The following is a 14,347-nucleotide window of genomic DNA, read 5'->3' as shown; positions in this document are numbered from 1 at the left end:
GAGGTGCAGACAGAAGTCCACAGGTGATGGCTGCGGACTTTGATCACAGGAAACACATTCATCACTCGTCAATAAGCATTAATCAATCAGTCATGTTCAGTGAGAAGGACAAACGCTGCTGAAGGTGTGAAAGGTCATGAAACCTGAATCTTTAGTGGAAGGACATTAAAGGAGCGACATTCATTCGAAAGACAATTCAGGTGTTTATCCCACATCAATCTTTAATTAATCAAATGTTGGGTAATTAATTTCCATTTAACTGAAATATAAATACATCTTCAGATGAGTGACGGGGTTTGCTACCTGTTTTTTTAATTCACTCGCTTATCAGATAATTTTTGTTTTTGTTTTAAAGCTAAATCTGAAAACAAATCATTTAATTTAGTCCTTTAGTATTCCTGAGCACAATGTAACGATTTAATATATGAATTTTGAGGCAGATTATGTTGTTTAAAACAAATATAAGTGTTTGTTAATGTCTATCAGCAGCTGATGTATGAGCAGACATTAGAATAAAACTGTTACTATATCATGTCACATGTGAAACAAAGCTGCACGTGAACAAAGACTTAAAATGTCCCCACAACTAGTATGTTACAAAGGACACGAATGCCTATGTCTACATATATGTATGTATATAAAACAATATCATAATAAAGTCTAAGTGAAATCAAATAGATATTGGATGCTGAAAAATATAATGTGGGGATGATTTATGATATAGTTTATATTCCTATAAATCATTTTAAACTCATACAGATGTCAGTAAGAGACACACACTCAGAAATCCATGTGCTATTTTTACAATCCACTAGATGGAGCCATGGTCCATAGTTTTGAAATCCAATGAATGAAGTATTTGTAACATAAATTTGATCATTTTGTATTTAACAGACTGAAGTATTACTTCATTAGTCCGTCTTACACAGAAACAAAGTTGTGTTTATTTAATTGTATATTAGCTATATTATTGGTAGTTGCCCAGTGAAGTAAACTGTGCTGTTGACCTGTTGTCCTGCTGTTGAGAGGCAGATTAAAACATCTCCACAGAGACTTTGAGAAAGATTTATGAAAGCATTCATCACTCACATCAATAGAAACACATCTTCCTCCCACCATTCATGCATCTATTAAGAATCACTGTATGGACTAATGGTTGTTTCACTAAATCAACTCAGAGGTGTATTTGCATAACAACATCTCTAATCACCGCACCATCCATGTGACGTTAATCAAAGCGCTGCCATCATCCTCCATCCATCAGTGGTTATAACCCTCCTCACATCCTCTTCCCCCCCACCCTCCCTCCGTCTGACTCGTTTCCTTGGTAGTAAAACGCGTCGAGGGGGAAAAAGTGGCGCATAAAAGCCACAAGTGCATCAGCTGAGGAGCAGAGGGGGGACACCACGGAGCAGGAGCAGGAGGAAGCCGCTGCGTAAAGACGCACGATAAGGATCAGAACCGAGAGGAAAACAGCAGGAAGAGGGAGGAAGAGAACAGAGGAGCTGGCGAGGAGATGGTGAATTATTGATTTTAGATCCCACCTTTTTCTTTTTTTTGTGATCAGTGAGGACTGTTCCTGCTGCAAACAGGAGCTGTGACGCGTCTGGAGAAGGTGAGAACCTCGCCAACAATCCCCCCCCCCCCCCCCCCCCCCCCCCAGAACACCAACAGATGCTTTTCTTTTACTGTATCTGCTCAGTGCTGCTTTTAAACCTGTGATTCATACCAGATAACACTGGTGGCAGCTTTACAACTCACATCATATATCGTTTATTATGTTATAGATGTCATTTCACTTGTATTTGGAGATCTGTAAACTGACTCACTTCATTGAAATCCAATGAAGTGATTCATCAGAGGACTTTTACCCTGTTTATTATTTTAAGAGGAAGTATTGTCAAACCAGAAACCACAGTAGAGGCTAAGTAGGAACTGGACATCCTGCAACCAGCTGATTTCTCCTCTGACATCTCAGTGTCTCAATCCAATTTCCATGACATAAACCAAATCCACTTGATAATAAACTAGTCTGACCGATTCACCACTGCACACTTGATTGGAGAGCGTTTTATGGATCCAGGATGTAATCTTGAGTAGCTCAGGAAGGAGGACTTATCAGCAGCTCCTGGACCTTGCTCGCTCTCTCTCTGTGTGGCAGGGGCCTCGCCTCTCAGTGTCTCCGGCTCACGTTTGATCATTCGCAGGGGACGCTCACATCTACTGTCCTCTCTCCTTTGCACCCTTCCACAGTCCCAGTCCTTCACGAGCCCACGTGCTGCTGGTCTGCTGCTGCTGCTGCCTCAAGGTAAAGTGAACTCCTCCGACACTCACTCAAATCGACAGAAAGTTGTGTTTGTGTGCACGTTGAAAACCCCGTCAGCTCATATCTTTGCCTCTGAATTGCTTATTTAGCCTTTTCTGTTTCCTATCTTGAGCTCATTGCTCTTCCTATCTAAGTTTTTCTGTCTGAGCTACTGAGAATCTCAAGTTTTTCCACATCCTGAGCCTCTGTTTTTGGTTCATTTGATCAATCTCACGTTTGGTTCTGCTCATCAAGAAAAGCTTGAGGAGCTCAGAGGTCATTTTCTAAGTCAGCCGGGTTAAAACTTGGATATATTTGGTTGAATAGTGAAGATTCTTGAGCTGAAAGACTTTAAAGGTCATGAAATCTCCTTGAAACAACTGCTGTATCTACAATCTTAATATATCCTGGGTTCCTCTCGCCCAAAAAACTGTGTTCAGCAGATTTGCACTATTTGTCGATAGCCCTCATGTCATACTTGGCTTTGAGGAAGCACTCGCTCTCACTTAAAACCTCATTATCAGCATACGAGAGTGTTGCAACCTGATAACGCAGAGTGACGCTGCCTTATTGAAGCAGGGAGGTGAGTGAACACGCTGCCTCACATGTGCCTGTCGCATCATTAAACTCCAGAGGATCGTGAACTTTGGAAAACATGTGACCAGCCACGGTGCTGACGCTCTCTATCTCTGGGCACGTCAGGGTCGGCAGATTGCTGGGAGGCCGTGAGTCAGAATGAGCGTCTCGGCCTCGTAATTCTTCCTCAGCTTATGGTTACTAGCGAGGAACCGGCCTTTTTAGGCATGCCACATGTTTGCTCCGCTCCCCCCTCTCTCTGTCAATACACTCAACCTCAAAAGGCCATTTGCTGCGGGGGCCTAATGGCTCCGCAATCCACGTAACGGCTCTCAGATCCACTAGTGTCCACACTGGTGCCGTGTTATGATTTTTTTGCATATTTGTTCCCACATTAGCACCTGCAGCATGTAAACATATCTTTGTTTGACTAGATTCGGACAGGTTTGAAACAACACGGGTATTTGCCGTCTGCTCTCTGACCTGACCCTGTGTTTCTGCTTCCACAGATGGCAGGAGGTGATGAGCGATAACTGAGAGATCACTTGTCCCCATCGAGAAGGAAGAGCTCTTCACTTGTGACTCAATCGGCAGAGAACAGCTCCACACTTTTTTTAACTTGCTTAATAAACTGGTGAAACACGAACAATGGCTTCCTACGCCCCTGCACCAACACAAGAGGAGACGAATGGCGACATCCCGGCCAAGTCCAATCCCCCTGGAGAGTCCATGAAGCTGAAGAAGGAGATCTCCCTCCTGAACGGGGTCTGCCTGATCGTGGGCAACATGATCGGCTCGGGGATCTTCGTCTCACCCAAGGGCGTCCTCATCCACAGCGCTTCCTACGGCCTCTCTCTGGTGGTGTGGACCGTGGGCGGGATCTTCTCTGTGTTCGGGGCCCTGTGCTACGCCGAGCTGGGGACCACCATCACCAAGTCGGGGGCCTCCTACGCCTACATCCTGGAGGCCTTCGGGGGCTTCATGGCCTTCATCCGCCTGTGGACGTCGCTGCTCATCATCGAGCCGACCAGCCAGGCCGTCATAGCCATCACGTTCTCCAACTACATGGTGCAGCCCGTTTTCCCCACCTGTATAGCTCCGTACCTGGCCAACAGGATGCTGGCGGCTGCGTGTATATGTAAGTACACATCTGGAGTGTGTTTGTGTTTGTGTGCGACAGAGAGACAGAAGATGATGAATCCGTGACACATCACAGTCAGTGATGATCTGTCATGGCCACTGTTGGTTTTTAAGCTTTGACAAAGCATGTGAGCATTAGAGACGTAGAGAAGTGAAACACGGTGACACAACAGCTGCAGTCAGCAGGTCAGCGGCACAAAGAGTCACTGATATCAGATGAAACAGGGAAGTGAGTAACCTACAAACTTGGGAAAAGCCATTTTACTTACTTCAGATTTAGAAATCCCAGCATTTTGTCATATGTGAACTTTAAACAGATGTTTTTTCTGATCTGGAAACTCTCTATGCGTGTAGCGGCAAGATTAAAGCCCAAAGCAGTTTGAACAGGAGGCCACTGGGAAAGAGCTAAACTTACAAACTGAATAAATCAAACTAACAAGAACCTCACTCGACTGGTCACACGACTTCAGGGGCACAGAAATACCAACGCTCAGGCAACCAGACGCTGAGGCAAAAGGCCAAAGGCAGACAGAGAGCTTAATGAAGCGATAACTCAGGTACACGATAAAAAGAAAATATTGTTATCCTCCTCACTGCAGGGACACTCAGACCTGAGAGGCAAACTGACAGCTCAGCACAGGAGCCACAGTTTAAACCCAAGTGAACTCCACTTCCATTCAGTGAAGGTCTTCCTTAAAAAAAAAAGAAGCTTTTACTTCCCAGGGAATGCTGTGTAGTTCCCCTGATTCTAATAGGATAAGGTGGAGATGAGAATAAGATTGTGTTCATGGCAATATTGTTAAAAGTGAATATTCATCACCCTATCTTTTTCTCTTAGTTCAAAGTAGAACTTCCCACTGAGCGTTAAGAGAAGATGGTTCAATTTGTACAGTAGCTGAGTCAAAATGATCAGATGCACAGTAAACTATTTGACTTACATTATTAAATCCAGAGAATAAGTCAGTAAATCAAATTTTAGACCGTTTATGAGTATGTTTTATTTTAATTACAATCTAATAATCCTGACTTTATACATCTGGACTTAACCTTTTATGGTGTATTTTATTATAATATAAATATAAACAGAATTAAGTTCAAATTGGTTAATTAATTATCTTGACACATTAACTCATAATTATAACTTAGCATCTCACAACTGTAAAGTCAAAAATGAAAGAAATAATCTTGACTTAGAAACTTTACTAGTTACTCTGTCATGAATGTAATTTTTACGTAATGAGTCAAAATATTTTGCATTATAAAGTTAAAGGAATTCAAAAGTATTTTCTTAAAGTAGTGAATACTTTTACTAACTCTCTCAATTACCTTCAAACTGAGGTCTCACCTTCTCACGTGAGGTCACAGTCAGGGAGCAAGTGAAGGAGTTTTCTAAAGATCTCCATTTCACTGCACATCTGGACCGTGTTTGACCTCCGCTGCCCGTCAGCGAGCCTCCTCCACCCGATCCCACACCTCCCACCCTTCTATCCTTTCACTGTCAACACACTACGCCTCCACTTCTGTGTGGCAGCGTCCCCCTCTCCGCTGCCCGTCGCCGGCCGCCTCCGTCTGAGCCCTCGCGGACTGTTGTGTTTGAAGAGGCGTCCTGCCGGGAAGGGGCTTGTTATGATCCTCCACCTGTCAATGAGGTGGAAGACGATAGTGTTGTGATTCGCCTCCCTTCACTGCGGCTGACGGCGGTGATGTAATCCTGTGTTGGTCTTTTGTCTAAACGTCTGGGTGGTGTGGAGGTCTGTGTGCACTGGTGAGTGCAGGCAGTGGCTTTGCAGGTGAGCTTGTTTGATCAGGAACCACAAGACTTCAGGAGACAGGAGGAGGATTTAAAAAACAACTAGAATGACTGAGTGGAGTCCATACCTCCACGAAGGCCCCTGACATTCATCAAGCACCAAATTTAAAATTCTTCTCAGAGAAATCCTGTCTGATAATGCAACCTCTTTTCTGGATCCAGGCCAACATTTTATGATTTCTTCCCTCCCCCGCCCTTTATCCTTCCAGTAAGTTTTGTGAATATCCACCAAGTAGTTTTTGTTTAGTCTTGTTCACAACGTGTAAACACACAGGGCTGAAAACAGAACTCCTTAAACCCTACTGTTCAGAGAAATATGATCAAACAATCCCAGTATGATTTAGAGATATGAGTCTTCACTATCTCCCTATATATGAACTGCAGCAAGTGAATCATGCCCTGACCAGAGGCCAAAGGTAAAGAAGCACGACAACATGTTTTTCCAAGTTCACCAGAGATGCGCCAAGTGAAGGAGGGAGAGCAGTTTCCCTATCAGCTGCTCAGACTGCTGGTCAATAAGTGGACATGGTCACACATCACCTCAATACACAAGGTCATCAGATTAGTGCTGGTTTCACAACTGTCGCTAAAATCCCAAGTCTCGCTTCCGTGGGTGTACCTGTGTGTGTGAGTCTGTGTGTGTGTGTGTGTGTGTGTGTGTGAAGTTGTATATGCTGCACTCAGCTGTTTCCTCGTCTGAAAAACAACAGGCCAGTTTGCTTGAGTCAGCAGCAGCGTTTCCTTAAATCAGCCCAACTCTTCCCCGGACACACGCTGGCACACATTCAGTTCACACAGCAACCGTTTGTTCTCTATGTGTGTGTGTGGGTGTGTGTCTGTGTGTGTGTGTGAGAGAGAGAGTAATGAATGCACATTTGTAATCCATGAGCTGTGCCTCCTCTCCCTCAGGTTTGCTGACCTTTGTGAACTGTGCCTATGTGAAGTGGGGCACCAGGGTCCAGGACTTCTTCACCTACGCCAAAGTCATCGCTCTGATCGCCGTCATCATCACCGGCATGGTGAAGATCGGACAAGGTGCGGACTCTTAATCCCCCCCCGAAACCCGAACCCTGCAATTTAAACACAACTAAAACAAACACATAGATGGCGTCAATCACGATAATGCAAATTAAAGGGATTCCTTGTCTCTATTTCCCAGGTCACACTCAGAACTTCGAGGACCTTTTCTACGGCTCGTCCAAGGACCCGGGGGACATCGCCCTGGCTCTGTACTCGGCCCTGTTCTCCTACTCCGGATGGGACACCCTCAACTTTGTCACAGAGGAGATTAAAAACCCAGAGAGGTGAGGACTGCAGGAGATAACTGCACATATTCTATAGACATAAACCTGCATCCAGACAAATTATGACAGACTTCATTATTTGTTTATTTCTAATTAGTGATATATGCTCGCGGTGCTGCAGGGTGAAGCTTCAGGAATGAGCTTAGCACCATTGTAACACTGTAATTAAAGTTGTTCATTTCAAACGTGGGCTCACATTTTGATCATCATCCTCTCAGTACTGCTTCATGTAAAAAGCTACACATCGCCTGCTGATTATAAATTAATATACAAAGTTGCAGGTTGTGATTTGATCATCGTCTGATGCATCTGTTAAGAAGGAAACGATAAATACAACTCAGCCGGTCTAAACATCAGGTTTAAGCCGTTCCCTGTGATTGACAGCTGATCAAATGAAGGCGGACTACACACGTGATTGGATCACATGCCTCTCCCAGAGTTCCCAGGCAGATTAACTGACAAACACCCCCCTCACCACCACCACCACCACCACCACTACCCTTATCCCAGCATTCCCCATCCTTCCCTCAACCACAAGGTCCATCGCCTCCTGACGTGGGGACTCCATCCCGTCACCGCTCTCATATTCATCTGCTCTGCTTCCCCCTGCTGTTTCTGTGTGTGAATTACAGGAACCTGCCACTGGCCATCGCCATCTCCATGCCCGTGGTGACTGTGATCTACATTCTGACCAACGTGGCGTACTACGCCGTCCTCCCAATGAACGCCATCTTAGACAGTGACGCTGTAGCTGTGGTGAGTGCCTGTGCTACTTCAGCTTTATACTCATCTCTCAGGTCTTTGGCTTTTCGTCTAAGTTTCTTCCCTCGTTCCCCTCCAGACGTTTGCAGACCAGGTGTTCGGCGTGATGAACTGGACCATTCCCCTCGCCGTGGCTCTTTCCTGCTTCGGAGGACTCAACGCCTCCATCCTGGCCTCCTCCAGGTGAGAGAATCGGCAACTTTTGAATGTTTCGTAACCCCCCCCCCCCCCCCTCATCGTGTCCATTAGCGTCACTCATCTCCATCCCGCCTGTTGCACCTCTTTTGTCTTTGAAAGGTTGTTCTTCGTGGGCTCCAGAGAGGGCCACCTCCCCGACTACCTGTGCATGATCCACGTCCACCGCTACACACCCGTCCCTGCACTGCTCTTCAATGTTAGTCCACCTTCACCATCCATTTATCCTCCATTGTCTAAATGTCTTTTCACATTCAATCCCCACGTCTCTCTGTCTGACTCACTGTTTCTCTCACGTCTCTGCAGGGCGTCATGGCTCTTATATACCTGTGTGTAGAGGACGTCTTCAGGTTGATCAACTACTACAGCTTCAGCTACTGGTTCTTTGTGGGCCTGTCCATTCTGGGGCAGCTGTACCTGCGTTGGAAGCAGCCGGACAGGAAGAGACCACTGAAGGTAAATCGGGGTTGAACTTTTGCTGCAGCCACTGGTGCAGACTGGGAGATTTAAGTTTTCACCCACATCAACACCAATATACCGCCCAACCCATTGAATCAATGCTCTGGCATGGTACCTGTTTCTTTGTCCTATCTGACGTGGTGATCATCTTCTCAACTCTCCCTTCTCTCTCCGTCCCACAGCTCAGTCTCTTCTTCCCCATCGTCTTCTGCCTCCTCACCGTCTTCCTCGTGGTCGTGCCGCTCTACAGCGACACCATCAACTCCCTGATTGGAATCGGCATCGCCCTATCAGGAGTGCCCGTCTACTTCCTCTGCATCTACACTCCCGCCACCAAGAGGCCAATGTGGGTGCGACGCTTCATCGGTAAGTCACACGCAGGATTTTCTCATTTCATAAAACTGAAACCAGCTGTTTTCAGGTTGACAACAGACGCACCAGCTGCTCTAACCTTTCTCTCTCGTCTCGGCCTCTTTCAGCTAAATCTGGCCTGGTGATCCAGAAGGTTTGCTTCTCTGTTCTGACTGAAATGGACGTTGACAAGGAAGAGTAGACGTTTTGGTTTCACCACGCTGCCGCAGACCGACCACGCACAAACTGAGTCTCGACTCCAACTCATCCTGGCCGGTCGACTGCCGCCGCTCGGCCTCGACTAAAGAACATTTGGGTCTGAGCTGGACCCAGCTCTCTGACCTGTCAATCATCACCCTGTAATATGTTTTATGAATGAAGGCTCCAGGTGCTTGAAGTCAGGATTTCACTCTTAACTGATTTCAGAAAGAACAATTAAATGTATCTCTGAAGAAATCACCTTCCGGTTTCTGTAACAGAACAGTTGATAATTATTTAATTGACATAGAGACACGTGTTGTGTGTGAAGACACATACATGCGACACCTTCCTGATCATAGGGGAAGGTGACAAATATGGTTTTAATTGTTTGAGTGGACGGGAGATGATCCTCAAAACTGACTAAGGGTGACCATTGAAACATCCTTGGTATTATTATTATCATCACATAAGAAAAGCAAGGACTTATATAGATTAGAATAAGCTTCACATTCACTGTGGAGGGTAAAGTATATATATATCATATAAAGTGTTATACACAGTCACCTGCGAGGTCTAGTGAAGTAAAGGGCTATTTTTACACAAAGTAACTCTGTATTTTCTTGGGCTGTTAAATGTAATTTTGAGACAGTTGAGCTGAAAACATGTATTTATAATAAAATTACTTGTTGACAACACAACTGACTCATTTCTTGAATTCCTCGTGTGTGTATGTTCTTGAATATAAAGACAAGGTTCACGCCACAGTGGTTGTTTCAAGGCAGATTTGACATTTTAATTAGCATGATACACACACTGCCTCAACCTGTCCCAATTCGATCCATAAATATTTACAATGTGTTTGTTGTAGATTTAAAACTTTAAAGCTACGAGGATGACCGATTTATCCAATAGTGTCCTTCCATGGTCTGTCTTTGTCGTTAGCTTGCTTGTCTTTCGTTGATGCTGCGGCCATGGGAGGCGTCTGCTGCACAGGATTGTGGGTAAAAGTCTGCCTCAGTGGACCTGTGATGGAAATGGACAGAAGGAGTTGGATGATAAACTGAAGGAAATACGTGTCCATGCTCTGCTGTGCTTCACCAATCAGGAGTCAGTCAATCAAACATCACTTTACTAATTAAAACCAAACTTACAGGAAAGATGAAAAGCTATGTAAAATCACAATAACGATCTTTGAGAAAAAGTTATTCAATGTGAACTTTTACTTTTTAGACAAGTGACCACTGACACGGAGGAGACGGCCACCAGGGGGCAATCCGGACACTTGGGCTTCACTTTTCTATCAGTAAATACAGACTGTGCTTTGAATGCACATGATAGTGAAAGAGTGAAGAGGAAGCGCAATGCTAACAGCTCCATCTGGCCGTCATGATGTGTAGGTACATTTTCATAAACCCTGGGTGAGTGTCATTGTTCGGTCTCTGTTCCCAAGAGTGAGTCCTGATTGACTTTACACACATGAAAACATGAAAAGTCCCAATTGTCCAATAATAAATTAAACCATACCTAAGATGGAATATAAAACATGTTTATCTGAACCGAATTAATCTACATTTCATCTTCTCAAATAACTAATTCGTTGTGTGTTCTATAAAAAAAGGCAACAAAAAGTGCAAATAAACTTCATTTAATACATAATTTGAGACCATGTAAGAAAGATATTCACATTTGAGAAAGAGGAAAACAAACACAAATGAATCTAGAGTTTCTGACCTTTAGCAGCGAGGTCCAGGTGATTTTTGATCCTCCTCTCCCTCTCTTCCAGCTGCTGAGCCAGCTGAGCATTCTTCCAGCCTGGAAATCCGCACAGAGTCACAATATATACAGAAAGAAATCATTTTTGTAATAAAAGAAATCAAACCCTGGATGCCTTTCTGGTTTAACAGTACTGTGATAACCCAACACATCAGTTGTCTGCATGTCGGTAACACCCACCCTTCTTCATGGTTGAGAAGAATCCTTCATTTGTGGGCATAGCGGACTCTGGGTGTTTGATCTTCTCTGGGATCCTCAGTTTATCTCTGATCAGTGGGTGTCTGAGCAGAGCCACTTGACCCAGGGAGAAGCAGTTCGAGGTCAGCCAGTATGTGAACACCGCCTGAGGTTGAGAAAAGAAGACTTTAACTGTTAGAAAGTGGCTTTTTGTTATAATGTGAATGGTAACAAAAGATGGTGAGTGAGTGAACGACCGACTGACCGTGGGGAAGTTGATAGTGAGAGGGAGGATGACGAAAGGCATGATCCTGAACACAGTCTTCATGGCTCTCAGATTGGGGTTGTCAACACCGGACTCTGCCCCTAACTGAACGAGAGAAAACAACACATTTATTATAAAGGAAAAGACCATTTACATAATTAGGTTTATACAATGATCATAACAGGTTCATGGTGTTTAAATGTAACCGTGTCTGTTTGTGTTGCCTCACCTCCAGGATGAAGAACATGGTTCCAGTAACGACTACAGGTAGAATATAAAAAGGATCTGCTGCCGTCAGGTCTGTGAACCAGAGCATACCTCCCGTCTGCATGCTGGGCACCGGCAGATAAGCCATCTTCCTCAGTGCGATGAAGAACGAGACGAAGATTGGTGCCTGAGGAAACAGACAGATGCGTGATTTGACTTGATCAAAAAAAAAAAAATTGTAAAGATCTGGTGGTATGATTCCATAATAAAATATTTTTTAGATCTGTATGAAGCACTACACAGAAACACACTACCAACTAAATATCACATGTATCCCTTTGAATTCTGCACCAAACACATTAGAGTAGAAATCAGATCCCTAAATATGTTCGATATTTCCATTAAGATCCTGGGATAAAAACCTCCTCCCTGGTGGAGACCATCAAGGAGACAAACTGACCTGCACCAGGGGAACCAGTAAGCCACGCAGAGGATTCACATCATGTTTCTTCTGGAACATGTTCAGGTCTGTGTAGGCTTTGGCAACTGCAGCATAAAAACAAACGGCATGACAACTTGATCAGATTGGGGACACACACACACACAAACACAGAAACACACGAGGCAAGAAAATTATTTAAGTTTACATTCAAATTTGTTTCCACTCTGTTTGGCCTCCTGCATCCTGGTAGTGAGTTTGGACATTTCAGGCATTACGTTGTTCAGCTTGGCCGCCTCTCTCTGGCCCTTCACGATGACTGGGAACACAGCCATACGAGCAAGAACTGTTCCTGTACGGGATTCATCGAAGCGGAAAGAGGAGGAAGAGAAGGAATCAGGGCGCAGGATATTATATCAGATACTGATACAATCTACTTTGACTATTTCCCCAGAATGTCAGATTCATGATATGTTAAATGTTTTGTTGAGCGCCGTGCTTACCTACAACGATGGCCCCCCACCAGGGCAAACCCAAATCCAAGTGCATGAATTCTAAAAGGTTCTGGATCAGTCCCACAGGTGTGTGAGCCGCCAGTCCCAGTTCTGCTAAGGTGGCATCTGCGTTCGCAGCTTGCAGGACCTCCACTGCAGTGGGTGCAGCATCTGCCACATACTCGAGGAGTGGCTGCGTTAAAACAGGGGAGGGGTCAGTGGACACGTGCTCAAGGGACAAATCCAAGACGGGAGTAGAAATGGCGCTTTCTGCTACTGGTACAGCCATGGAAAGGGATTCAATTGGAATCTGAAAATATCAATGAGACCATATAACATAATTAACTTTAGAGTGTTCAGGTCTGAGACAGATGACATAATTCCAGATGTGGTCTCCACCTGTTCAGCGATTGGCTGTCCGAAGATGGGGGTGGAGTCAGCGGACAGAGAGACAGGGGTGGACTCCAGGATTGGAGAACTGTAAGGAGCTTCCACCACTGGAGCTGCCACTGATCCATCCTCAGGTGGGATCTGGAAAGATTCAATGCACATTGAGTATCAGTAAAGTAAGAATGATGGCTGGACTACAGCTGCTCATGTACGACCAATCACCTGTGAGCTGTTGTGTCTGAGCGTCACCGCGTTCACCCAGAGGAACTTCCCCCGCTGTCTGCAGCCCAGCAGGGTCCTGGTGGTCGCACTGCGACACTCGACCACTGTGTGCAGGTGGGACCTCTGGAGCAGCCGCTGTGTGGGAGCCCGAGGGTCAGAGTCAGTGGGGTCGACACTACACACAATAAAACTACAACCTGATGAAAAACACTGAGGTTGTTACTGAGTCACATGTCTGATGCCAAGCTAATCAGATGTGGAAAAACTTCATAGTTTACTTAGAAGTTTGTTATATTTAAGCACAAAACTAATCTATGAAGATGAAGCGTCAGCCCTTTTCACTCTGTCTTAAGAAATCATACCTACACATTTACTCTGAAAATTAATGTTTAGCACTATACGTACAGTTGAGACATTGCTATTGCTTTCTTTATGTAGATGGAGATGAAAATGTAAATATTTTTCTCGTTTGGGCTTTTGCATGTTTATTAATGTGTAGTGTTGTAATATATCTGAATATTCATCATCATCATCTTATCTTAAAGGTGTGTAGCAGGTTGAAGTTCACCTTCAGACACAGCGACCTCTAGTGGGAATTAGGTAATTTACACCAGACGCATCAACTGGGGGGTTTATTGATTCTTATCTATATATACTACATATGTACACTGTATAAATACTACATAGGTATATCTAGGTAATGTGTGAACACCTCCTGGCCATCATACCACAGCTTAGCTTGTAGCAGAGCCACAGCTCCAGTGACTTGAAACCATAATAAATGAAGCACCAACACATTAATGGACTTATTCTCTCCTGGTGATCGTTAGCATGTTAGCATGTTTAATCACATACATCTAACCCCCCCAAGTTGCCCTGGTTAAAACCCCCGGTACGGTAACAGTTGTGTTACTGTTGTGTTAGGCTGCTGCTGCTGTCAAAGTCAAAGGAGACATGCACGCTCAGCTACCTAGCATCGAGCATGCTAACCCGGCTAGCTGGTTAGCCGCTGGAAGCCACTGTTTACGTCGTTATTTCAGAACCAGGAACCGAGATGCAGACGCGGAACAGTAAAGACAACATACGTGGCTCCACGCGCCGGAGGCGGGTCGACTGCCGCGGCTCGGTTTCCCAGTTTGTCTCAGGAAAGTTCTGGCCAGGCAGCCCGGTGTCACCCCGCTCCTGATGGCGGCCATGTTTGACAGGGAAGAAGGGGGATGACGCGGTACGGGAAGAGAGCGGAGCCAGTTCGTGGCAACGCGCTTCTCGCATGGTGA

At 45.0% G+C, this 14,347-nt stretch overlaps 2 protein-coding genes across 4 annotated transcripts; one reads left to right on the top strand and one right to left on the bottom strand.

The window, feature by feature from the left end:
• Window positions 1-1,325: 1,325 nt before the first annotated feature.
• Window positions 1,326-9,801, top strand: slc7a7 (solute carrier family 7 member 7). Of its 3 annotated transcripts, none has more exons than XM_053416341.1 (11): window positions 1,326-1,615; window positions 2,162-2,308; window positions 3,391-4,019; window positions 6,741-6,866; window positions 6,991-7,135; window positions 7,768-7,891; window positions 7,977-8,080; window positions 8,195-8,291; window positions 8,399-8,548; window positions 8,734-8,917; window positions 9,031-9,801. In XM_053416341.1, the coding sequence occupies exons 3-11, from the start codon at window positions 3,530-3,532 to the stop codon at window positions 9,102-9,104; spliced, it is 1,494 nt and encodes a 497-aa protein (XP_053272316.1). In that variant the 5' UTR covers window positions 1,326-1,615; window positions 2,162-2,308; window positions 3,391-3,529; the 3' UTR covers window positions 9,105-9,801. The 3 variants fall into 3 exon arrangements, with proteins under 3 accessions (XP_053272316.1, XP_053272317.1, XP_053272315.1); XM_053416342.1 differs by having other exon boundaries at window positions 1,327-1,615; window positions 2,208-2,308; XM_053416340.1 differs by having other exon boundaries at window positions 1,329-1,615; window positions 2,254-2,308.
• A 67-nt stretch (window positions 9,802-9,868) lies between these two features.
• oxa1l (OXA1L mitochondrial inner membrane protein) lies at window positions 9,869-14,275 on the bottom strand. The gene is made up of 11 exons (XM_053416339.1): window positions 14,156-14,275; window positions 13,071-13,205; window positions 12,858-12,989; window positions 12,468-12,768; window positions 12,173-12,316; window positions 11,986-12,071; window positions 11,548-11,712; window positions 11,319-11,423; window positions 11,057-11,219; window positions 10,835-10,915; window positions 9,869-10,126 (listed from the first exon to the last, which is right to left on the bottom strand). The coding sequence occupies exons 1-11, from the start codon at window positions 14,264-14,266 to the stop codon at window positions 10,005-10,007; spliced, it is 1,545 nt and encodes a 514-aa protein (XP_053272314.1). The 5' UTR covers window positions 14,267-14,275; the 3' UTR covers window positions 9,869-10,004.
• Window positions 14,276-14,347: the final 72 nt, after the last annotated feature.

The sequence above is a fragment of the Pleuronectes platessa genome, chromosome 23 (genome assembly GCF_947347685.1).
Source record: "Pleuronectes platessa chromosome 23, fPlePla1.1, whole genome shotgun sequence".
NCBI classification, from domain to species: domain Eukaryota; kingdom Metazoa; phylum Chordata; class Actinopteri; order Pleuronectiformes; family Pleuronectidae; genus Pleuronectes; species Pleuronectes platessa.
This window is presented reverse-complemented; position numbering and strand designations above follow the sequence as displayed.

Coding starts and splice junctions, on each gene's coding strand:
- oxa1l (XM_053416339.1), bottom strand. CDS start 14,266: ATGGCCGCCATCAGGAGCGGGGTGACACCGGGCTGCCTGGCCAGAACT. Junction 13,206..14,155: donor CCTCCGGCGCGTGGAGCCAC/GTATGTTGTCTT, acceptor GCTCCCACACAG/CGGCTGCTCCAGAGGTCCCA. Junction 12,317..12,467: donor GTGGGGGGCCATCGTTGTAG/GTAAGCACGGCG, acceptor AATCCCGTACAG/GAACAGTTCTTGCTCGTATG.
- slc7a7 (XM_053416341.1), top strand. CDS start 3,530: ATGGCTTCCTACGCCCCTGCACCAACACAAGAGGAGACGAATGGCGAC. Junction 6,867..6,990: donor CATGGTGAAGATCGGACAAG/GTGCGGACTCTT, acceptor TCTATTTCCCAG/GTCACACTCAGAACTTCGAG. Junction 8,292..8,398: donor TCCCTGCACTGCTCTTCAAT/GTTAGTCCACCT, acceptor ACGTCTCTGCAG/GGCGTCATGGCTCTTATATA.